Below are 24,290 nucleotides of genomic sequence, written 5' to 3'. Positions count from 1 at the left end.
TCTCTCTACAACAAGCAATAAAAAAACTTCCAACACCAACTTTTTGGGCAAGTGACCAACAATCTCCTGAAATCATTACATACAGCAATATCTACAACATATTTTCCGTCCGACTCTTTTGTGTGACGCGCAGGGTGAAAAGCTGGTACCGCGAGTGATGTTTACACATAGTGCGAGGCATTATAATATTTTCTCAATGTCTCCACGCATGTGCGCTAACAAGGAGGAAATTCTACGGTGCCTCATAGATTTTCATGTGCGATCGTTGGATTATTTTCGGCAGTTTCATTCGGGCAATCATAGCGTATGTTTCCACGCACGAGTCTCATTTTTTTTTCTAATATTTTATCTTCTCAATCGTTAATCCAACAAAAAGTGGAAAAATAGTGTTGATTGAATGTCTGTGGTGAATGTGATAAAAAAATGATTCACGTGGACGAAAGTGATCCAATTGGAGGTGCGAGATTTATTTATTTTTTTGATAAGAAAATTGATCTTGAAAAGAGACGATCCCTCACATAATGATCGTTCAGCGATCTCGTAGAAATTTCCTATAGGCGTGTCCTTCACACTTCGACCTTCACATACTGTTTAGCGAAATTTCTTCTATTTTTCTCTCACACTTTCCATTCTTCACGATCGCGCGCCTTTTGTTTATGATCATTCTGTAAAATTTATCAACCACCTGTTGTTCTTCTTCAACGCAGTATCTCAAGTGGGAAACACACTGTATACGTGATCTACGTGATCTTTTAAGTGGGCACAACGCACTGCTATCCTTCCCCTTGAAGCTCAAAAGAGAATGAACAATTAATGTCACAAATCTATTTTTATGCATAAAATGTTGTAAATCGAGGGCTGCATTGTAAAACCGGCTAAGTCGGTTCGGAGCTCATACCGACTTAGCCGGTTTTACAATGCAGCCCTCGAAATGTGAAAATGGACATTTTCATTCATTATTCCCGCATTTTCATAGTTTGTATTTCATTTCAGAAAAAAAAATATAAAACCCAAATAGATTTATGTTTCTTTTTGCTCACACACGCGGAGTTTCCTTGCCAAAATGAAAAAAGATCAACTCGCGCGCCTTCCAAATTGTCTCATTTGCAGTTGATTTACATTCTCACTGCGAGTGATCGTGCGATCGTGAAGATCTACACCAGCTACGAATTTTCTTTCTTTTTTTTTTTTAAACAAACGCACTATACAACACTTAAGAGACTTAAGAAAAAAATTAATGATGGCAAATTAATGCCAAATGTTGCAGAATTGGAGCCGAGTTTTCCCCGGAGGACTATTGAAATTCACAAGGACATCACACCCAATGATCTCTATGAGATCTCAGCTGAAGAACTAGGACGGTGAGTGATTTTCATTTCGATGAATGCATTCAACGTAAAAAAAAATTCTCACGCGTGTGCTTTATTTTCCGCACAGTGGCAAGTACGGGACGGTGTTCTTGTGCCGTGAACGCACGACGGGCCTTGAACTTGCCGCCAAATTTGTACCCTGCCCCAAGCGCGAAGATCGTCGGAATATGGAGCGTGAGATCGACATAATGCGAACACTTCAGCATCCGCGTCTCATTCAGATCTACGACGCATTCGATGATGGCAAAACGATAAGCATTATTTTGGAATTGTTAGTTTTGCATTTTATTTGACTTTCTCACGCACAATTCCTTCCGAAAAAATATTAATTTTGTTGCTTTTTATTTATTTTTTCCTGTAATCTGCAAGGATTCTAGGAGGGGAGCTCTTTGAACGTGTCATAGGAGATGATTTTGAACTAACCGAGAGAGCATGTACGGTATTTATGAGGCAAATTTGCGACGCAGTGGATTTTATTCATAGCAACAATATAATTCATCTGGATCTCAAGGTAAGATGAATTGAGTTTGATCAAACATTTTTTTTGCAGTTTGTGAAATTTCACATTCTTTCTGCCAATCGTGTGTGTCGATCATTCTTTTCTTCTTTATCGAAGAAAGAATTATTTTTAATGCATTAAACAGAAAAAAGAATTTATAATATATTTCAGCCTGAAAATGTTCTTTGCCTCACTAAAACCGGAAATCGGATAAAGATTATCGATTTTGGACTAGCTAGGCACTACGACCCTAATAAAAAGCTTCAGGTTCTCTTTGGAACACCGGAATTTGCTGCCCCGGAAGTTGTTAATTTTGAGCAGATTGGCTTCTACACCGATATGTGGAGCGTAGGTGTTATATGCTATGTTCTGTAAGTAGTTAAACCCGATCTTACTGCCATTATCGATCTCTAGAAATTCTCAATCATTTTAGACTATCTGGGCTTTCGCCTTTCATGGGAGATAATGATGTGGAAACAATGACGAATGTAACCATTGGGGATTATGATTTCAACGATGCCACATTCGATGCTGTGTCCGATGAGGCAAAGGATTTCATTGATAAACTCCTAGTAAAGTCGAGTAGTGATCGTTTGACTGCAAAGGGCGCCCTTCAGCATCCGTGGTTGCAACAGTCCGCACAAAATATCAAATTACCCGCCACAAAGACAAAACTCAAGCGATATGTGATCAAGAAGCGCTGGATTAAGGCTGTCTACACGATAATTGCCCTCCAGAGAATGGGTGCAAAGATCGATCTTGATCTTCTATGATCTTCTTCATTACAAAAAACAACACATAATTTCTCTTTTATGCCGTGTTCATATTACTACATCTAAGTCACTATTTATTCACTATATTTATGTATAGAAAGTACTTAAAATAAAAAATAAGTAATGCAAAACTTGTAAAAAAAAATAGAAATCAAAATTATTCCATTTGTTTCATTCCAAGCGCCAAATTTTTGTTCTCGCGCCTTGCCAGCATCTCTTGCACACACGCCACAGCATTAGGTAGCTTGAGGTAATTTAATGATCTGATCAGGTCCTCCACAGATGTATCTTGCATCTATTTGATCCAAAATGTTTTACTTTTTTATGAAATTTTAAATTCTTCATGATCTTTTTGGGAAACTCACCTCAATCACATTAAAAAGGGTTTTTGCGGGATTTGCTGATCTCTCACAGATGGAAATCTGCGATGTTTGATCCAACACCATAGCCAGTTGCTTCCACAAATCCTTCTCATTTAATAAGTCACAGAGTTGCTTTGAACAAATACTATCTAATAGCATAGCTCTACTCTCTTCCTCTGCATCGTGCTCCACAATCTCTTCTTTGATTTTAGTACCACCAAAATTTTGAAAACTCTGCAGAAAAATCATTTTTCATTGATGCTGGGAAAAGACAAAAAAACAATTTAAAGTTATTCTTACTTGAAGAACAGTCAGAATTTCCGGTTTATTCTGTGCCAATTCAAAGGAATTTCTCGCTCGTTCCATATCAGCTTCATCCTCATCCATATCCATTCCCGCTGTTTGAGGGATCTAGAAGGAAAAATAAATAAAGAATTTTATTACCCACACACACACCCTCTGAGTCATTGCAAAAAATGTTTATCTGCGCACATAATGGGTGATTGGTGCTTGATATAATGAACAATTTCTTATCGCAAAGTTAGTTTAGAAAAGAGAATAGGAAATCAAATGAAATAAACTAAAAATCTAATAATGATGAAAAATGTTTGATTGGCTTATATTTTCTAATCTTTGGGAGATATTTTATGGTCTAAATCTACAAAAATTCATTAAAAAAAAATATCAAATAAGTGGTCCAAAAAGACTACAAAAAATCGTCAAATAAACTTCCTCATAGAAACAATAAATAAAAAAAATTAATCCAACTTACTTGAACACATCCTTCGTTAACCATCAAAGGATCAGCTTTATTTTCCAGCAGTAACTTCACAATTTGCTTTGACTCATAGGATTCCGTAGTAGCGCATGCCAAGTGAAGTGCTGTATATCCTGAGGAATTTGTCTGATTCACCTGAACATTTGCCTTCTGCAAGAGAAATTTCACAATGTCCACGGCACACTCTGAGACGGCAATGTGTAAAATGCTATTGCCATGCTTATGCTCAGCCATCTTCACCGAAGCTCCGGCTTCCACGAGTCTCCTTGTAGCCTCCAAGTCGTGATTCTTAACGGCAAGATGCAATGCCGTCATACCCTGATGATTGGCCAGATTTATATCCAGCGCCTTGCTCTTGGGCGTATAATTGGTTCGATCAATAATTCGTGAAAGACAAATGTAGCGCCCTTCGGCAACAGCCACGTGCAATGGGGTGTTCCCATTGATGTCTCTGGCATTTGGATTTGCTCCCAAATTGATCAGCGGACGAATGTATTCCGCCTTGTCCAGGGCGCACGTAATATGAAGACAATTCTCGCCTTTTGCATTCACAACGTCGAGATAATCGTTCAAATTAAACTTGTGGACTATTTCCAAAATATTCTTGACTTTTCCCCCATTCTCTCGGATTGCCCAGTGGAGTAAACTAGATAAGGTACAAAGAGATTATTCGTCAAAAAAAACATGAAAGGAATTAAAAATATTCAACTTACTTTTCTCCCACTCTTTTGGAATCCATCAGAAGATGCTGCACAATATTCTCCACTTTAATGGGCACAGTGTTCCCGTATTGTCGAACAATTGACAGGATTGTTTCGTAAATGGATACATTATCCTTTGGAATTAAACAGGCATTGTGACTTGATTTTACATCATCATCCCGCTTGCGATCTTGAGCAATTTTCGGTGAATCATTGACTAAAATTCCATCTTGCATTTGGAAAGGATTGGCCTCCATAACCATTCTCTTGTATTCTATACAAAGAAGAAAAAAAATCTCAATAAATCAAATTTAATCTGGAAGAGAATTCATTTTCTTTCTTACCATCTGAATTTGTCTCAAAATGCTTGAGAAAATCTCCAGAAATGCTGATTTCCTGTAGTGGAAAATCTTGAGCTGTGTTCAGCAATTGATTGACTTCTTCACTCACATTGTATTCCATACTGATCGTTACAGGTTCCTGCTGCTGCAGCTGCTCCATTTGATTCACCGTCACAGGAATGTCGGACGAATTGAAGCTCTCATTGGGGCGTAAGCGCTTCCGGTTGTGAGGATTCATTGCTTCAAGGCACGGCTTGTAGGTGAAGTGCATTGGTTCACTTCTCTCATTATCGCTGGGACGCTCCAATTGGATCCACACATCCACCTGCCTCTTAATGTCCTTTCTGTGGTATTCGGGCGTAGTCAGAGCAATCCCGTACTGATGATGAACATCAATTTCAGTAAAATGACCATAAGATTCCCACACAATCTGTCCATCGTCGTTTTCCTCGTAAAATCTCACTTTGATGTTTTCTATCAAGAAAAAATCACAATTAATCATTCCATTCATGTGAATTTATCTTTTTGGCATAGTCCAAGATGGGAATCTTGATTATTTTCATTGTTTCTCACAACATTTTAGAATCAAAAGAATCATCACTTACTTTTATTGACTTTCTCAACAAAAAGAAAGAGATCTTCACCCCCATTGACACTACTTGCAGCACTACTCATCCTTGCAATTTTGAGCTCACCAGTTAATGCACTTTCTGCAACAAAAACAACAAAAAATCCCCATAAAAATCATTCTTATCAAAATCCAAAATAAAGCCGGGCCAATGACTCACTCATGTTATTAATGGGAATGGAAAAGACGGGCTCACAAATTTCATAGAGTGCCCCCATGGAGTCCTTTGCAAAGGCTTCAAAGCACAAGCGAACCTGATTAAGGTTCATATTCTTCTCTTCCTTCGTTGCAATTTCCCTCAATTTACGATCATCACGCTCTGAGAAGAGTTTTCCTTTGGCTTCTTCGCACGTTTTCAGCTTCCTGTAGAGCTCTTCGACTATGTTCTTTTTAGCCGTGTGAATGATGCCCATACCCTTGAATTCTGCCTGATAGGCACCCGGACCGACTTCTACATCGTGTGGATCCTCATTATCCTCATCCCCATTGCGAACCACAAGTTTGTGTGAATGTGGCTGTTTTGTGTCTGCCTGGTAGAGAGAACATCTGATGATGGCTTCTCCATTGAATCCACGCAGCTGAAAATGATCAATTTTGCACTGAAACTTTGACAACTTCTCTCTTCCTGGCTGCACGTTGTCTTACCTCAGCTGTTGGGAAATACTTCCGGGCTCTGTCCTTATATGATGACACGAGACATCCATGACTTCCGTGCATCTCTGATTTGTAGCGGAAACGGAATTTATCCACCGGCTGATGGGTGATAATGAGATACGGCTTGGTCTGAATTGCCTCAATTTGCAACCTCTGATCCATGTCGCAGGTTAGTTGTCCTACTTCGAGGTGACTTCCTTGGATGTAGGTGGCCTCACTGCCGTCACTAGTGGATGAATTTGACAGTGGCGATGGTGTGAAAGCTGTGCTATCTGGGAAAATCAGAAGAAAATTCACTGAAATCTCCTCTGACACGACTGGATTGCTTCGTGGAAGTGTTGCACAACATTAGCACGCAATTTAGCACCCACCGTAGATGACCTCGCGTCGCTGGCTATCTAAATCGAATATTGTGGTCATGATCTATTCCTGATAATCACAAAATGCGATAAAAATATGAAAGAAAAACAAACACTTCAAACAGGACTGAAGAAAGGATCACTTCACAGGAAGGAAGTTCTCAGGAAGATTGTGTCAGGAGAGACCTCAGAAAAAACGAACTGTCTGGCTGTGAATTCGCGAACACACTGCGAAAAATACACGATCGAACCTTTATCGCGATTACTCACCGCTTTGAATTAGCATTGGAGACTCGCTTCCAGCAGATAGTGTTTTTTCTTCGTGCTCTTTCTCTGTTTTCTTGTTTTGATTCGCGGTAGATCCCCGTGCCCCAAAAAATCCCGCTGCAACTCATTGGCGCTGTTTGTTGGAGAGAAGGTGAGACGGAGATATATTTCGCACGTGCCATCTCACTTTGATTCTCTCACTCGCACGCGCATTGTTACTATCTCGCTTGCACGATAGGTTTTTCGCAATTTTCTCACATTTTTTGCTAAAATTTTGTGGAAAAATTGCGTTTATCGTGCTCAGAAGTCAACACTTTCAAACTTAAAATTGAAATTAAAATTTTAATCAAAGCTGCACAAATGAGGAAATGACAGTTACAAATTCAAAATACTCCCCATGCGCCCTCTGGCGTGTAAAATGAAGTGTCGAAATTTTTGACGCCCAAATGGTGGTATCTGTTTTGTGAGAGGAATCCGTGAATTTCGTCGGATTTATCGTGTTCACGTAGTGATTTTCACGCCAAGTCACGCAAAAACACGCGTGCGAGAGTGTTTAGTGCAATTGTGGTGCGGTGCAGTGTGCGTAGGAACAAGCGGGTGGCAGAGAGACAGCAAAAATGGGATGCAACGTTAGCACGTCGTCCAAGGAAGCCGAGGAGCGTTCCCGGAAGATTGATCGTGCTCTACGGGCTGAGGGGGAACGTCAGGCATCGGAAGTCAAGCTATTGCTCCTAGGTACGGGCACTCCCATGTGTTTTCACGACCAATGTGGCCCCTTTACCCACAAAAATACTTTTACAAATCGTGGCATTGCAGAGAGTTTGTGAGGAAAAAAAATGGGGCGCCCGGTTGTGGCTGATTTTCCCACGCCCGGAAAGGCGTCTGCGGCAGGTGCGACGTGATATTTTTCATTCGGCACAAGGCACCTCTTGAGTGCTTTTCCGCCTAATGTAAATATTTGGAAGCGAAAATAGCTGTGCGGCTAATGAAGTGGAATTTTTCGATGGCTTATCTCGCTCGCGCTTCGGCCGATGGGGCTGGCAATTGGGATCAAATCCCCTTAGTATGTGGATCCCACTGCTGATGCCCATTCATTAACCTAATTGCCGTCTCTTTGGCGATAAAAATTGTGATTCATCGGGTCGCATACAAATCACATTCGCAGTCTCGTCGCCCCGAGATGATAGAGTCATTCATTGACTCGGAATTTTCATTCATAAACTCGTTGTTATTTTGCCCCAGCACCCTTGTAGCAGTGTGAGAGAGAGTCTTCTCACACTACACGGGGGACGGACCCATGGGAGCCCCCATCGCAGAATCCTTTGCACATGTTCCACTTTTACTGCCTACTTGAGAATTCTGAGCAAATTAATAATTTAGGGCAACACGAACCTTTATGAAAATTCCCTGAAAGGCTTTCAATTTCCTGAATTTTAAATGATTTTCTCGATTTTCTTCTTTTCTCATTAAATACTTGATTAATTTCCAGTGAAAATGATAAGATCTTGCACGCAAAGAAGTGTGGAAATGATCAAGATATTCTGGAATCCAGAAATTATTACAATATTAGTCATATTTTAAAATATTTCAAGAATTTCTACTCGTAAATATTTTTACTTTATACATATTGTCTCATAAAAAGGAAAACTGGAGTAAGTTTATAGTTATTCAACTTTAATTAAATAAGAATTTCCAACCTTTCTTGGTACCAGAAGCTCTAAAAATTAAATCTAAAACTGCCCTGTCAGTTTAGAAAATATTAATTTTTAAGGTTTTTTTCAGCTCTTATTTGATTACTTTTTAGCCCCGGTGTACCCTATAGAAATTAAATTATGGAATATTGTTTTTTAAGCTGATAAACGAACTACAAATAATAGTATTTGGGACACAAAAACTACATTATTTCTTTCTCATTGAGCCCTAAATCAAACCTTTTAAGGAAATCTAATCTAATCATTTTTATGGTTCACACTCGTTAATGCTCTGATTAGAGTAAGTATATTTATGGAATAATTAGTTGAAGTCAAGAACTGAAGAAGAAATTGAATTTACAAAATTCCATAGAGCAGTTTGAAGCTTTAAGAAGCTTCTTTTCCTTCAACTCATGTAAAGAATTTAGCGAAAAAATCTTTTCAATACAATTTTTGGTTAATTTTCTAAAATTGAATTTTTCATTGGTTTCTCTTCTTCAATTTCTCAATTATCTTATTTTCTTTAATAATAATTTATGACTGTTTATTGAACGAAAAAAAAATCATAATATTTTTTTTTAATGAATATTGGCTACGCGAGATAACTTCGTATTCTTTTCAATGCAAAGAGAGCTCTCAGGCTCATGATAAACAATGCTCGGGACGTTTACAAAAATTTCAGGAATCTACTTAATTTCCTCCCTCCCATACCCCTGGCATGTGTTTGTTTATCTTCAATTTATTTCCATCTCACTTTCCACCTGCTTCGGGGGCGCACACAAGAAAATATTCCATTTCCTGTGGTTTATTTTCTCTTTTGAATCTCATGCTGAATCATTTATGGAAAAACTTTGGGACATCTTTGGGCTCCATCACGGCACGAGTGGAAATTTTATGATTCAAATTAGCAGAAGTTAAAGTCTGCTAAAATGTTTTATTTTTCTATCCCATTTTGGGAGGGAAGCTTGGCGCATTAGGGATTCAGTTCACGTGCTAAATGTTATTGAAATGCGGGGAATTTTATTGAATTTTTTTTCGCAAGTGTGGCCATTTGATGGATTTTCTTGAAAATCGCACACGTACAAGCGATGTGATGGGCTGTTTGGGCGGAAGATTCAAATTGGGGCACATCTGTTTCATCAATGAAGTGACGGAGAGTGCAATTCCACGCCCGGATTTTCCTCATGCTGACCTCTGTGGCCTTTCCTGCATTCTGGGGTGGATTTAATTGACCTCAGCGCGGTGTTGGGTTTTTTATGTTTCACTGACCGAAAAGTCTGGCAACTGATGATATTTGCAAATTATAATCAAGAAGAATTTTTATTCTTTTCGACAATATTGAATGAATTAATGGAAAAAATAAATTTTCTTGTAGGTGCTGGTGAATCGGGGAAGTCGACAATTGTGAAGCAAATGAAGATCATCCATGAATTGGGGTATACGCAGGAAGAGTGTGAGCAGTATCGTCCAGTTGTGTACAGCAATACAATTCAGAGTCTGATGGCCATAATTCGCGCAATGGGGCAATTGCGGATAGATTTTGCGGATCCCAGCAAGACTGATATTGCACGGCAATTCTTTACGTATGCCTCAGCTGCGGAAGAGGGTGTCCTCACGCCTGAACTTGTGCAGCTGATGAAGAAATTGTGGTCTGATCTGGGGGTGCAGCAATGCTTTTCGCGATCACGTGAATATCAGCTAAATGATTCAGCGGCGTACTACTTGAATTCCCTCGATCGCATATCGCAGCACAACTATGTGCCCACGCAGCAGGATGTCCTGAGGACACGTGTAAAGACCACGGGTATCGTGGAGACGCATTTCAGTTTCAAGAACTTGCACTTTAAGTAAGTTTTGTGTTTTTCTTTCTCATATTTTATCAAAGTTTCTCAATTAATTTGCGACTCGTAAAGAAGTTGGAAGTTGAAAGTTTGATAAGAATGCTACTATTTGTAATGAGATTTGCAACATTGTATGAAAATCTTGACGCATAATGTTTATTTTAGATATGATAATGATTTTTCAGTATTCCAAATTTGCATAATTCCATTTCCTTTGCTTTTAATCCTCCCTTAAGCCTCTCTTTGGGGAAGGGAGAAGTCTTAGAGACGGAAAATTTCCAATCAAACTGAGCTATTAATAAATTTTATCCCCAAAATATTATAACCAAATCGATAAACTCCCTTTTCCCCCACCCATCCCTGCAAATAACTTTAAAAGCGATAAGAAATAGTCATGGAATTCTATCAAATTCTTATTGAATTTATTATTCAATTTAGAATGTTCGATGTGGGCGGTCAGCGATCTGAGCGGAAAAAATGGATTCATTGCTTTGAAGGTGTAACAGCAATAATCTTCTGTGTTGCTCTTTCGGGCTATGATTTGGTACTGGCTGAGGATGAAGAAATGAACAGAATGATTGAATCAATGAAACTCTTCGATTCGATTTGCAATTCAAAGTGGTTCGTTGAGACATCAATAATTCTCTTCCTCAACAAGAAGGATCTGTTTGAAGAGAAAATCACACGATCACCACTCACAATTTGCTTCCCAGAATACACAGGTGAGAATCAGCTTTTCTTCTTGTTCTTTAATCATCTCCATGTGAGATCGTTGAAGATGGCATAATTTGATTCACATGAATGCTTATTTTTCTTTGTAGGTGCAAATACGTATGAAGAGGCTTCGAGTTATATTCGCATGAAGTTTGAGAATCTCAACAAGAGGAAAGACCAAAAAGAAATCTATACACACTTAACATGTGCAACAGACACCAATAATATCCAATTTGTCTTTGATGCCGTCACAGATGTGATTATCAAGAATAATCTTAAAGATTGTGGACTATTTTAAAGAAAAGGAGAAGAAGTAAAAGAAATGAAAAGTTAATCACGAAGAAGTTTAGCTGTCTATTAAGAAGATGTGAATAAAAAAAAGAGAGAATTTTGAGGAGAAGAGAGAGCTTCACAGATTCATAAACACGACTTTTAATCGATTTAGGAGAATACAATTTAATTATTATTAAAGTATTTATTGACATCGGACCGATTTTGTTGAAAATGATTCACTTTGGGGAGAAATCTACGCAGAAAAAAGTATTATTTGCACAAACTATATACAGAGATTATTCATTTTGGGGCAAAATTTTTTCCTTGAAATGTATACTTGCCAGTGAACATAGAACTTTACATTCCTTCAGAGCTTTTTTGGGGTTTTTTTTTTGGTTGTTCTTGGAGAGTATTAACCGGAAGATTTCTCCACCAAAAAGTGAATCATAATGCTGTATAAAATTTTGAAAGAAAAAGTCCGAGCCTCGATTGAGAATAAAAAGAAAAAAAAATATTTTCCAAAAAAAAAGCATAAGATGAAAATTTATATTTAATGTGTCTTTAGATGTTGACGTTACGTGATAATGTTGTGTCTCTATTATTGTTTTTCAAGCATTAAAGAGAAAACTTGCTACAAACAAAAAAAAACATACGAAGAGGACATTGTACAAAAAAAAATTGAAACGATTTTATCAAATTGAAATCATAATATTTTTCTGAAGTAAAACACAACCAATATAATATATTTTTGTCAGAGAGATTTTTTATGGACTGAACGCACAAAGAATACAATATTTTGTTGAGCCGTGAAAGAGAGAAGGCAAGAAAAGGAGTTATTCTTTCGCCCACGGCTCAGTTTTTTTTCTCCTTCTTCTTCCTAATGAGATTACAATGGGCACAAAAATATAAAGATTTTTATCTCACCATTTAATTAATATTTCAAATCATTTAATCCATATTTCCCTAATTTATTCATTCAACAAAAGTAATTTCATTTGGCAGCTCACACACAGAGAGAGAAGAGATTTAAGCAAAAATAATTAACATTTTTATAAATAGAAAAAATATTTTTAGTGGACTTTCTTGCTTCTGGTGCAATGTTGGTTCAAATAAAATAATTGTGTATACATGACCATCCAAATGTGCTCTCCAAAATGGAGCAGAAAGACAAATAAATAAGAGAAATAATTATTTTGATACAAAATAAAAAAAAATAATTCTTCAATTGAGCACAATACACTGTGAGCCGGTCTAGGTGTCTGTAAAATAGTATTTTTGGAAAAAACTGAACATAGACATTTATTGTATTTAAAAGAAACGTAATTTATGAGATTTTTTAGATAAAAAATTTACAAATAGTTAGGAAAATAGAGAAAAATATTCTTAGAATATGGATCATTACATTTTTTTGGAAGAACAAATAGGACAAACGTTGTCTTGTAGACAATAAAGAAAGAATAAAAAATCGTATAACAAACTTAGAATTTTCCACTGGGATCACTGGAAGAAGCCAATAAGATGCTAAAAAATTAAAAAAAAAAAAGATGACGTCAAAATGTTTCTTTTCCTCATTTTTTAACCATTAAAACATACGCGTAGATGTTTCATGAACGATTTTTAATGAGATATTTTTGAATTTTTCATTTTAAGTCATTTTTTGGGTCTAAATTATCATTTCAAAAATAACTTGTCAAAACAATCAAGACTAATTTATCGGGAAATCATCTTCTAAATGAAACAATAGCGCGAATGTTTCAGATGTTAAAGCAAAACAAAAAAAAACATTTATTGTATTTTTGGGTAAATCATTTCTGACTTTTCCTAGCTGATCCCAGTGGAACATGTTAAGGTTGTTTGGCTATTTCCTATTATTTTTTGATTCTCTACGACATAACGTTTGTTTCGTAAATCTAAGGAGAGAGAACATAAATCAATTACTATTTAACAGACCTTCTTTCACGTAAAATCAAAGAAAGAAAATCTACGACTGAATATTAATTTTCCAGAATTTTTGATACACAAAGGAATTTTTTATACTGGCTTCCATCAAGAAGAAGAAGACACTTAGATCGTCTCACAGTTAATGCATTTCTTTTTCATTTAAAAAATCGCATTTTATTCTCTCACGACAAACGCTTGAGAAGCATTTTTTATATTAATTCCCAAATGCATTTTCATCTTCATTTTTTTTAACTTAAGAATCCACTTTTTGTATGAATATATTTGTCTAACAATTTTTTTATGAGATGACATTGAATATATTTTCTAAAAAAAAAAGAAGAAAACATTTAACTATTTAAAAAAAAAGTCTTTATTTGACTAAAAGGAAACAAATGGACATTTTGAGAGGGATGCGACAGAGAGAGAGAGAGAGAGAGAGTATGGAGAAGAGGTTGAAAGAGCTAATTGCGAATTAGAAATTTATATTAATATTGAAGATGAGATAATAAATAAATAAATTGTATATTTAAAAATTGGATGATGTCTTGTTGTTGTCGCCTGATGATGATCCAATGGCATCTTTGGCTTCAGTGGCGTCCTTATCAGCAGCTGTTGGCTTCTTCCGGAATCTCTGCATGACCCTCCTGACGATTACGATGATCTCTTCGGTGATGCGACGCATGAGGACGAAGTAGTACTGAAGGGTAATGAGTGTCTGATCCAGGGCATCCTTCATTTCTTTTGACCGAGCCACAATAACTGCCCTTTCGCACGTGATGAAGAACACAGATTTGGCCACATCTACAAAGGCGCGTAGCTTCTCCTCAGCATACTTCCAGTAATCCATGGGGGGCTCAGCGGAGGCACACACAGCAGAATCCTTCTTGATGATGTCCTGCTTGAAATTTGTTCCCACACTTGTGAGATTCTCCGTGAAGGTCTTGATGCGCGATTGCACAAAATCTCCCGGTTCGGTCTTTAACTGCAATTTCGTAGCCATTGGACGGCGTTGGATGGAATTTAGAAGGATAATTGAATGATTTGGCACAAAGACTCTGCGGCTGAGTGTTCGAATCATTTTTTTGTCACAATTTGCAAACAAATTCTTATTAATTTACTAGATTTAAAAACTTTTTTTTAATTTATCTTTATCCCAAGAATTTCTACAAAAAAAAAATTCCTCAGATTCCTATAGCTTTGATGTTGTGAATGTCTGAGCGACAGAGCTCAGGAATAAAAAAATTATATAAGAATAAATTAAAATTCTTTTATCTTACCTTTTTTTCTGCAATTTTAATTGAATAATGGAGTTTTTCTTAATCTGATAAATAATTCAAATGAGTTCAAAATCTTTTCATGTTTGATTGAATGCGCTGTAAATTCCCAACTCTGAGTTTGCAATTTCAACGATCTCCGCGGTGATCTTTGACCCCAAGTTCCGAAGCAACGATCTCTTATAAGAAAACACAAATATACCAGATAAGGCGAAGACGAGGAATGCTTTTGTCAGTTGTGCGTCGTCAGTTATGGTGAAAATCAGTGCTTTCTTACTCTTTTGTGCTCTTTTTGGAGCAATTGCAGCCAGGAGATCCTTCTGGCGCGGCAAGAGCTTCCACGAATTCTATGGTGATCCCACAAATAGACCCTGGATGAAACCACTGCCAGTGGAGGAGTGGCTTGAGCAACAACTTGATCCCTTTGATCCCACAAACAATAGTACGTGGAAGCAAGTGAGTGCGGGATCATTTTGATCTGTTTCACCTTTTTCGCATCCTTGGAGTAACTTTTTTGAATTTTATTGGCAGAGGTACTTCACCAATTCCGACTACTTTCGCCCAAAAGATGGCCCAGTGTTTCTCATGATTGGCGGAGAAGGTTTGGATCTCACTGATTTGGTGGCATAAGCATTTGCATTAATTAAATCAACTTCTAACAGGCACAGCATCACCTAAATGGATGGTGGAGGGTGCTTGGATAAAGTACGCAAAGGAATTTGGGGCTCTCTGCTTCCAGGTTGAGCATCGTTTCTATGGGAAGAGTCATCCAACACCCAGTGTAACCGTGGATGATTTAGTCTACCTTTCATCGGAAACAGCCCTGGCAGATTTGACCTTCTTCATCATGGAAATGCGCCGAAAGTACCACCTCACAACGGCTAATCGTTGGATTGCCTTCGGTGGCTCCTACCCTGGATCCTTGGCTGCTTGGCTAAGGGAGAAGTATCCACATCTCGTTCATGGAGCAGTTAGTTCCAGTGGACCCCTTGTAGCCATTGTGGACTTCTGGCAGTACTACAACGTCGTGACGGAAGCTATTAGTGACTGCCAGGACACCGTGAGGGATTCCATTGAGCAAGTTGAGTTACAGCTACGCACGGATTTGGGGCGAATGGCTGTAAAAGAAAAATTCCACCTCTGTGATCCCGTCGACACAACCAATGATCTCGATGTGGCGAATTTATTTGAGAATTTGGCCAGTATTTTTGCCGGAGTGGTCCAGTACAATGGAACACCCCGCTCTAAGCACAATGTAGATGAATTTTGCACGATCATGAACAATCAAACTCAGGGCCCAGCACTGTACCGCCTAGCGTTGCTCAATAAAATTATCCTGGATGATGAGGGGAGTCCCTGTTTGGACTTCAAATATGAAAAAATGATAAATGATCTCCGGGAGACATCGTGGGATGCAGGAGAGGTGAAGAATGGAAGTAAGCGGGAATATAAAATTAAATTCTCAAGGGAATTTATAAAATCTTTTATTTTTTTCAGCTCGTCAGTGGATTTATCAAACGTGCATGGAATTTGGCTTTTATCAGACATCCAATAGTCCCACCCTTGTCTTCGGAGATCGCTTCCCAGTCGACTTCTTCACGCGCCAATGCACTGACATCTTTGGGGATCACATAACAAGCTCCAGCATTGATAGATCCGTCTACAACAGCAACGTTGCCTACGGAGCCCTCGACACGAAGGCAACAAATGTGATTTATGTCCACGGAACAGTTGATCCATGGCACACGTTAGGCCTCACCGAGTCCAATGATGTCAATGTGAGGACTATTCTCATTCAGGGAACTGCTCACTGTGCCAATATGTACGAACCACGGGAAGAGGATCTTCCGCAACTCAAAGCAGCTCGTATAAAGATCAGAGATTTCATTGAGGAGCTTCTCCAAGATAAATACTAATTCTCTTTTCCGGGGCATTCCTGGATTCCATGGAAACGGCATCGTTTTGCCATAAAATTCCTCTGTATCCTGGCAACTCATGCCTAATATGAAAGTTTTTGTGGAATAAATAATCAGGAAGTGTGGGAAGAATATTTTAATAGATTTTTCATTGTAAAAATTAAATTTCTGAACAAAATGGAATCAGATGAAAAGACTTTGCAGAAGCTTGAGCCACTGGCAATTTTTGGATTCGATGGTGAGATTTTTAAAGCATTCCCTGAGGGAATATTTGAAGAATTTAAAGAATGATTTCCTTCAGGAAAAATGCCAGGAGGCATTAAGGTGCATCCCGGTGGGAAACACATAATCTTTGCTATTGGAAATAAGATTTCAGTTATGAATATCCAGACGGATGGTCAGGAATTTCTTTCTGGGCACACAAATACAATTTCAGCATTTGATGTGGCACCTACAGGGCAACTCCTCGCCTCTGGACAGGTGAGTTGAATCGTTTATTTTCCTCAACAAATTGGGAGATCTTGTTCTGTTTTTATAGGTTCTTAATACGTTATTCTTTGCTCGTGACTACTCTAAAAATTTAATAAAAAATAAATCATTCTATTCATCCGCCATATTGGAATTTTTTCAGCGTCCGGAGCGCCATTTTTCTTTATGCCCTTTCGTTTTTTCTTTTGCTCTTTCTTGCTATTCCAATAAAATGATTTTTTATCAAATGATTTTCTCTACTATCTTCTCAATAAAGCTACCTACTCTCTATACTAAAATATTTTAATTCTTCCTCTTCTATTTTCTTAGACTATGCTAACTCATCTTTCACAGAAATGCTTTCTAAAAAAATGTTTGCCATGCCAATTTCCTTTTCAAAAATTCAAATTATAACGATGGTTGCAGGTCAGCCATATGGGCTTTCGCTCCTCCGTCATCCTGTGGGATTGGGAAACGAGAAAAGAACGCGCTCGATATGATTTGCATCGAGTACGTGTGGAAAGTGTCCGTTTCACGGGAAGTGAACGCTTCCTGGTGTCTCTTGGTGGTGCCGACTGTGGCATGATCATCGTCTGGGATGTGGAGAAGGGAACAGCCATTTGTGGAGCTTCAGCAGCACGAGAAACAACAGGGGCTGCACTTCGTCTAGAAGCATTGCGCTTCAGAGGGGATGCCTTTGTGTCAATTGGGCAGCAAACACTGCGATTGTGGACAATTGATCCTGAGGCCAGAAGGTTGAAGGCTTCTGATGTGAATGTAGGGAAGTTGCGACGAGACTACACAGCAGCACGAGTAGATGAAAACGATGAAATCCTCCTTGTTGGCACAATGAGTGGAGATGTTGTCAAGGTGAAACTAAATCTCCCTGATGATCCTGATAAGGGAGCTGCACCAACACTCCTAGGATGCTATGCACGACACAATCCACGGAAGTCACGTGGCCAAGATTGCAGCCGCTACAGCAATGGTGTGCGGGAGTTGTGGCTATTCAATGATGGAAAGATCCTCATTGGAGGCGGTGATGGGACTGTTGATCTTGTCCAAGAACGCAATGTCTCCTTCCGGAATTATCAGAATCCAACTTGGCCACAATATAAATCTGTAAGATTCTAATAATTTCTAGGAGGATGCAGGATAAAGACAAAAAATACTTTTTTTTGCAGCTCCAGAGAACAAAGGTGAACGGTCCAATTTCCTCTTTCCAACAACTGAATGCCGAAACAATCCTAATTGGAACGGAAGCTTGTGAAATTTATTCACTTTCCCTGGGAAATTTTGATGTAAAACTCCTAAAGACATGCCACACAGGACCTGTGTTTGACGTAGCATTTCCTCAGTAAGTTCTTCACCTAATTTAATGCCCAAAAACTCCCTTCTTATTCATTTTTTCTTTTAGCAATTTTTCTGGCGTATTTGCAACTGCCAGCTTTGAATCTCTGCGCATCTGGTCAGTGCGACGGATGCAGGAACTCTTAAGGATTGTCGTGCCGAATTTCACCGCCTCAGGTGTGGTTTTCTCTCATGACGGGAAAAGCCTCCTCTCGGCGTGGAATGACGGAGCATTGCGTGCCTTTACACCCCTTACGGGACGTCTGGCATTTGCAATTCCCAATGCCCACAACAAAGGTTGCAGTGCTTTAGCGGCTGCTGCCCTTGGGGGTCTCCTTGTTAGTGGTGGACTTGAGGGTCAGGTGCGTGTGTGGAGTGTTGCACGTACTCCCACACTTTTAGGTGTCCTCAAGGAGCACACAGCCGCCGTGACAAGTGTGGACTTCAATCGTTTCGACACGGAAGTTGTTTCTGCCTCACGCGATGGGAGTTGCATCATTTGGGACATTATCAACTTTTCCCGGAAGCACGTCTTGCTGGCCAACACGCAGTTCACGTGCGCTCGCTACCTGCCCAGTGGTATTCAAATTCTAGCCACTGGGAGTGATCGTCGTATTACCTACTGGGAAGTCTTCGATGCGAGTCTCGTGAGGGATGTTGAGGGTTCCTTGCGTGGCTCCATCAATAGTCTATCATTTGCTGGCACAGGAGATTTCTTCGCATCTGCTGGGAGTGATCAATTGCTGCGCTTCTGGGATTACAATCTTGGTTTGCCCGTTGGTCTGGGTCGTGGGCACTCTGCGGAAATTCTCGTTGTTACATGCAGCCCTTGTGGGGGTTTCATCGTAACCGGAAGTGCAGATGGAGCGGTTTTTGTCTGGAGTATTCCTGAGCAATTTCGTACAGTTCCCACTCCGTCTGAGGCAACCCCTAAGGCAGCACCACAGGGGAAGTCTCGAGGACGCATGGAGAAGATGAGAGAAAATATCAGCCAGCTGAATGGGAAGAATTCCGGGAAGAAATTGCAAATCTCCGAATGTCCCCCAATTGATGACAGAAGAAGTGGATCTGGAAGCTCAAAAAGCAGCAAAAGCTCTAAAGGTTCCAAAAATGGTGGAAGGATTTCTAGTAAATAAATGATTCATCACGGGACAAGCTGCCTAAAGAGCATTAAAGCGAATATTTTAATAACTTTTCTTATAAGCTTATTTTAGAATGAGAATTTAGTAATTCTTTTTAATAAAGATAATCAAAAATCGTAAATTTGTTGTGTTTCCTTGATGAACTTTAAAGAAAGTAGATCTGTTTGAACCCTAAAAGTCTGTTTTTGGTCTTTTACATAGATTTCTTTTATTATAAATCTACATTTTTGTAGTTTTTTTTTCATCAAAATTGTTTCCTGACTCGATAAAAAGCTTCAAATCAGTTGCACATTTGATATTTCACTTAAATTAGAGGTTGCTTTTCATGAAAGTCGGTCTCTCTTCTAATAAGAATGTTGCTTCTTCCGCAAAATGAAAGGTCGACATGACATTTTTTTTATATAGGATAGCGCAGAAAGATTTAGAAGAGAAATTATTTACAGAAAAAAATAAAAGAGAAAGTTTTTCCCTTTCTTTTTTTTTAAATCTACGCAACGAACATCTATCTTCACACGTCCTTTCTGCATTCTGCTCTATCCACCATTCTCTCAATTTTCTTTTTTTTTATACCATTAATCCTAATTTATATTTGTAAAGAATTCAAATAACTATTATGTAACTTTTTACACATTTTCTTTGTTGAAAATGTGTTCAGCTTATCATTCCTTAAATTGCATTTTACAAAAAAAAAAAGAAAAGAGGATGCAGTTGATTTTTCACATTGCGTTAAAGTTGCTAAAATAATGTAAATTTCAGAGGGGAGGTGGGGAGACAAACCCTACAACGTTCTTCTTCACAATCAGCTATAAAAATTGTCTCACATTTTTCCTACTCTGGCTTATCTGTTAGAGAAAAGAAAAGGAAAAAAGAGAAGACAATAAGAGAGATTAATAAATTATAAAATCCAACGTAAATAATGTGTGTAAATATGTAAATATTAATCGGAAACATTCTATGAGATTTTTTTTATCTTGTTTCACTTCGAATTTTATCCAAAAAGAAAAGACCAGAGGGTGGGGGATGGTGATCGTAGAACCAACAAGTTTCGCTCCCGACCACTCCTTCAACCACACACCACTCTCTTACACACGCTGCTGTCACATTTTTCTATTGGTGCTCTGCTGGCGGCACCGTCTTAGCGCTATCATTCAAATTACCCTTGAGTGCCGAGGCGTAGCTGGGCCCGGGCGGCAGTGTAGCCGGTGGCACCACCATGGGGACACCCTCGGTGACTGCACAAGACAAAAAGCGACCTGAGTCAAAAAATCGCTTGACTTTTTTACATTTCTTCACTTCATTACCAAAAGGCTTCGGTGGCGGTGTGGTCTCGATGCTCCTCAAATCATGTTTCTTCACCAATTGGCACTCACCACCTTCCACGGTTGAGATTGAGTACACATATACATAGCCATCGGATGACGCCACAAGAAGTCTAACAAGAAAAAGGAAATTATTCTTCATGTTGAATATTTTCCACATTTTCGTCAAAGCTTTGAATTGAATTGAGCTTCTCACCTGAGTTGCTTCTGTATGGTCGTGATGACGCACGAATGCTTAAGTCCAGCCACTGGTAGCATAGCAGACGCAAAGGCTCTACCTTGCGTAAAGACATCCGTTACGTGCGATGGTAGAGCCATATTCGTGAAATTGGTCACTGCTTTGCTGATATATCCCATCCAGTCGTCCGCCTGTACTGCATCCTTTGCATCTGGTGATGGACGTTCCAACTTGAAGATGTGTACGGTTTCTGTGTTTGAACTGCAGCACAAGAAGTTGGAGCATGTGCTGAAGGAGAGAGACGCTATTGAGACGCACCTCTTGACGCCTCGTCGGAACTCATAGAGTTTCGATCCATCATTGACCTGAAAGTAAATACGAGAGAAAACGGGACGGGGGGGGGGACATCCAATCCATGAAAAAAAATCCCATATTAGTTAAAGAAACCACCAACATAATCAAATAGCCAAATAGCTAAAAGTTAGAGCGAAATTCCCACCGAAAAGACACGAATCACAGTTCCTTTTTCACTGGCCGTCGCCACTTCCAAACCCGAAATGCTGAATGCAATGGCTGCGAGTGGGGAATCATGCGCCGGAATCATAATCTTGGCACGCAAATTCACTGCATCGAAGATCTGCACTTCACCCACTGTAGCACTGCCGGGGTACGCCAGGTAGCAATTGTCGGAGCTCGGTGCCAGGGCACAGAGTCCACTGGGATTGGGTGGAGTATCCCGTATTGTGTGTACCACCTTCATGTCCCGAATATTGTGGATATAGAGGCTGCCCACGAGACACACCACCAGGCGTGCTCGGTTCAGCTTGATAGCTAGCACCGTGTTTGAGTACGAGTAGTTGCAGATTTCTGTGCCCTTCTTAAAGTGGCACACCTGCAATAAAATGTCATTATTTTAAATTTATTTTCATTAATCATTAATTTACTTTGTTTAAAAAAAATTATTTCTGATCAGACTAATCAGAGTCGTGAGCTTTATTGTTTTTCATTCTCGTATAATATTCTTGTGGATCCTCTCTGTACGTCCAAATCATGGTTTGAATGGAAATGTTTTAAAAATACATTCTTAAAACTCTCCGAAGAAATATTAACGCGAATGTTTCACACACTTAAGTGCAGAAAAAATTAATAAAACGTTCTTATTTCAACAAAAACTGAACGGATTTGGTAAAGAAATGACTTAATTGAGTTAATTGAGGATTAACTTACATAAACCATCTTAAAGTAAATTTAAAACAAAGTTCAAAGCATTTTTAGTTATTTTTTTCGTAAACAAAACACTTTGGCTTTAAATGATTTGCTTGGTAATTTTATTTAATCCTCATACTCGACATTTAAGCACTCTCAACACATCGTGTGACAATCTTTAAATGCATTTCTGAAGCATTTTGCTTCTATAATTTCTTTTATCCGTCTAGACCAGAGCCTTGACCTCATTCTTTTATCCCTTAAACACCTCAAAAGTTTATTGCAAGACTGGCGCCCTGTTTAATCGATGGCGATAGCAATTGTACGAAGAACTGTACCAATTGTGTAATATTCCAGCAGACAATAACTTTGCTTATTAGAGCTTTGGGATGGTTGGGCTTAATAATATGCTTTATGACAATTACAGGGTGAAACTTAATAAAAAAATTGATTTTTTAATGTTAGGGGAGGATGCTTCAAATCAGATTCTTTAATCTTCTATTTTTTAAAGCAAAATTATAAAGTAAAATCTTTTATATTTATTGCAGAAAAACGTTAAATCCTCTTTTTTTCTTTTTTCTAAAAAATAAATCAAAATTGAGGGAAAAAGGTCATTTTTAGGCAAACCTCCCCTACTATCTATATATGGGAGATTTATTTCGTGAGATAAGGGCTCTCTAAAAATCACTGTCACCTCCAGGGAATTACAAATGCACGAATATTACACTAATCAAATTAACAAATAAATTAAATATTTATGATTTATTGTAGAAAATTATATACTAAATTTACGATGAATTTCAACAAATTTCGCAATTATTTTTATTAATTTTGAAAAAGATTTTTTTTCTATCTTCATGCATGATCGGTTTATTCGTTTTTTTTGTAGTGTGGTGAAACAAAAAGACAATTCTCACATACGGGCAAAAAGAGGAACAAAGTGATAAGAGAATTGAGATAGTGTGACGAGACTTCAGTGAAAAGAAATGCTAACACGGGAGAATCATCCTCTCGAAATGGGTGCATTGAATGCATCGTAAATAATATGAAATTGTGCACTGTGAATGCCCTTTTTACATAGGACAGGAAAAACATTTTTTGAGGAAAGATTAGGAAGTTCTGTGCTTGAACGTGAATTTACCTTGAGCTTCCGGGGATGATCGAGCGCCACAATGGCCACGAGGGAGCTGCTGAAGAGACGTTCAACAAGACGAATGTCTTCGCTGTTGCTCCTGTAGATCTCCTCGAGCATCGTATCGATGGAAGACAGGGAGAAGAGGCTGTAGCCATTCTTGTAGCCCGCAAAGAGTGACCTACGGAGAGGTATTTTGGTGAGGAAAGAAATTTGCGCGCATTTCAGCGCGAAATGCCTCTCTCGCTGGGCAGCTGCGAAACATAAAGCCAGCTTTACTGGAAAACACGTCCAAGGTTGCGCGCGATTGTTTACAGTGTGCGAGTTTCTTTGTGTGTCCAGCGAGATTGGCACAGTGTATGAGGTGGGGGGAGGGCGCAGCCCTAGTTGAGGTCCCCAGCCGCCCCCTGTGCTAATACTCACGAGCAATCCTGATTGAAATTAACAATAAATGCCTCGTCCTCCTTCTCTTTTCTGCCCAGCAGATCCATTATCCTCCCGAGAATCGTAGCCGTGTCCCTGGGCGACTCACGGAATCTCCGCGGGAATGCGTGTGCAATACAGAGAGCAAGTGGTGGTAGGCAAAATGATGGACACTGTTGGAACTATCATACGCAATTTGCACAAACTGGCACCTTTCTTTTCTGCTGGCCTTCTTGTGTTGCCCCTTTTGGAGATTACACACAAAAAACCTTCTTTCTGCTCAACTTTTTTTCTTCCCCCACAACACACAAAATATTGTAATGCAAGACAAACAACAGCTGACTTTTGTTTATTATGGCAGCGACGCAGATTGATCAACCACACCAGAAATCACCCCCGAACGCCAATTAACACACAAAATCACACTTCCTGCACCTTCCTCAGTCTCTAAGGGCAATGTCGAGGGTGTTTGGGTGGAGAAAATTTGCACTGAATTAGGAATAAGAAGTTTTTCTTTCTGCCTTCGAATTCTTCTTCTTCTTCTTTGTAATTTTTACACAGGGCCGCACTTCATTTTCGACATTCGCACCAAGAATACTTCTTCTTCTTTTCGTTGCTTTCAATTACACCCAGGGACGTATTTAGATATCACATGGATTTTTTATACATATTTTTTAATTAGTTATTTTT

General features: G+C 38.8%; 6 protein-coding genes across 11 annotated transcripts; 4 read left to right on the top strand and 2 right to left on the bottom strand.

Moving 5' to 3' along the window:
- Positions 1–107: 107 nt before the first annotated feature.
- Positions 108–2,802, top strand: LOC129792847 (myosin light chain kinase, smooth muscle-like). The gene is made up of 6 exons (XM_055832224.1): positions 108–457; positions 1,268–1,361; positions 1,438–1,641; positions 1,740–1,881; positions 2,041–2,240; positions 2,303–2,802. The coding sequence occupies exons 1-6, from the start codon at positions 424–426 to the stop codon at positions 2,640–2,642; spliced, it is 1,014 nt and encodes a 337-aa protein (XP_055688199.1). The 5' UTR covers positions 108–423; the 3' UTR covers positions 2,643–2,802.
- LOC129792845 (nuclear factor NF-kappa-B p110 subunit) lies at positions 2,672–6,867 on the bottom strand. Of its 4 annotated transcripts, none has more exons than XM_055832222.1 (11): positions 6,736–6,852; positions 6,098–6,378; positions 5,613–6,030; positions 5,430–5,534; positions 4,934–5,298; positions 4,828–4,879; positions 4,496–4,757; positions 3,777–4,428; positions 3,305–3,415; positions 3,008–3,238; positions 2,672–2,937 (listed from the first exon to the last, which is right to left on the bottom strand). In XM_055832222.1, exons 1-11 carry the CDS (start codon positions 6,749–6,751, stop codon positions 2,800–2,802), a joined length of 2,631 nt encoding a protein of 876 aa, XP_055688197.1. In that variant the 5' UTR covers positions 6,752–6,852; the 3' UTR covers positions 2,672–2,799. The 4 variants fall into 4 exon arrangements, with proteins under 4 accessions (XP_055688197.1, XP_055688196.1, XP_055688195.1 ...); XM_055832221.1 differs by lacking the exon at positions 6,736–6,852 and adding an exon at positions 6,478–6,733; XM_055832220.1 differs by having other exon boundaries at positions 4,828–5,298; positions 6,736–6,867.
- A 256-nt stretch (positions 6,868–7,123) lies between these two features.
- Positions 7,124–13,728, top strand: LOC129792844 (G protein alpha i subunit). The gene is made up of 4 exons (XM_055832217.1): positions 7,124–7,467; positions 9,799–10,270; positions 10,703–10,986; positions 11,086–13,728. Exons 1-4 carry the CDS (start codon positions 7,350–7,352, stop codon positions 11,274–11,276), a joined length of 1,065 nt encoding a protein of 354 aa, XP_055688192.1. The 5' UTR covers positions 7,124–7,349; the 3' UTR covers positions 11,277–13,728.
- Positions 13,729–14,666: 938 nt separating this feature from the next.
- Positions 14,667–16,516, top strand: LOC129792841 (putative serine protease F56F10.1). Its single transcript, XM_055832213.1, has 4 exons — positions 14,667–14,922; positions 14,998–15,067; positions 15,129–15,902; positions 15,964–16,516. Exons 1-4 carry the CDS (start codon positions 14,719–14,721, stop codon positions 16,380–16,382), a joined length of 1,467 nt encoding a protein of 488 aa, XP_055688188.1. The 5' UTR covers positions 14,667–14,718; the 3' UTR covers positions 16,383–16,516.
- On the top strand, positions 16,489–19,456 carry LOC129792840 (cilia- and flagella-associated protein 52). The gene is made up of 5 exons (XM_055832212.1): positions 16,489–16,620; positions 16,684–16,862; positions 17,277–17,972; positions 18,035–18,207; positions 18,268–19,456. The coding sequence occupies exons 1-5, from the start codon at positions 16,560–16,562 to the stop codon at positions 19,334–19,336; spliced, it is 2,178 nt and encodes a 725-aa protein (XP_055688187.1). The 5' UTR covers positions 16,489–16,559; the 3' UTR covers positions 19,337–19,456.
- A 68-nt stretch (positions 19,457–19,524) lies between these two features.
- On the bottom strand, positions 19,525–24,191 carry LOC129792842 (WD repeat domain phosphoinositide-interacting protein 2). Of its 3 annotated transcripts, XM_055832216.1 has the most exons (7): positions 23,601–24,191; positions 23,187–23,358; positions 21,339–21,731; positions 20,858–21,204; positions 20,644–20,774; positions 20,500–20,574; positions 19,525–20,184 (listed from the first exon to the last, which is right to left on the bottom strand). In XM_055832216.1, the coding sequence occupies exons 1-7, from the start codon at positions 23,666–23,668 to the stop codon at positions 20,171–20,173; spliced, it is 1,200 nt and encodes a 399-aa protein (XP_055688191.1). In that variant the 5' UTR covers positions 23,669–24,191; the 3' UTR covers positions 19,525–20,170. The 3 variants fall into 3 exon arrangements, with proteins under 3 accessions (XP_055688191.1, XP_055688190.1, XP_055688189.1); XM_055832215.1 differs by having other exon boundaries at positions 19,525–20,574; positions 23,601–24,169; XM_055832214.1 differs by having other exon boundaries at positions 19,525–20,774; positions 23,601–24,172.
- Between the last annotated feature and the right edge of the window lie 99 nt (positions 24,192–24,290).

This window comes from Lutzomyia longipalpis, chromosome 3, assembly GCF_024334085.1.
Source record: "Lutzomyia longipalpis isolate SR_M1_2022 chromosome 3, ASM2433408v1".
Taxonomy (NCBI): Eukaryota; Metazoa; Arthropoda; class Insecta; order Diptera; family Psychodidae; genus Lutzomyia; species Lutzomyia longipalpis.
The sequence above is the reverse complement of the archived record's forward strand: the minus strand, read 5'-3'. Positions and strand labels throughout refer to the sequence as shown.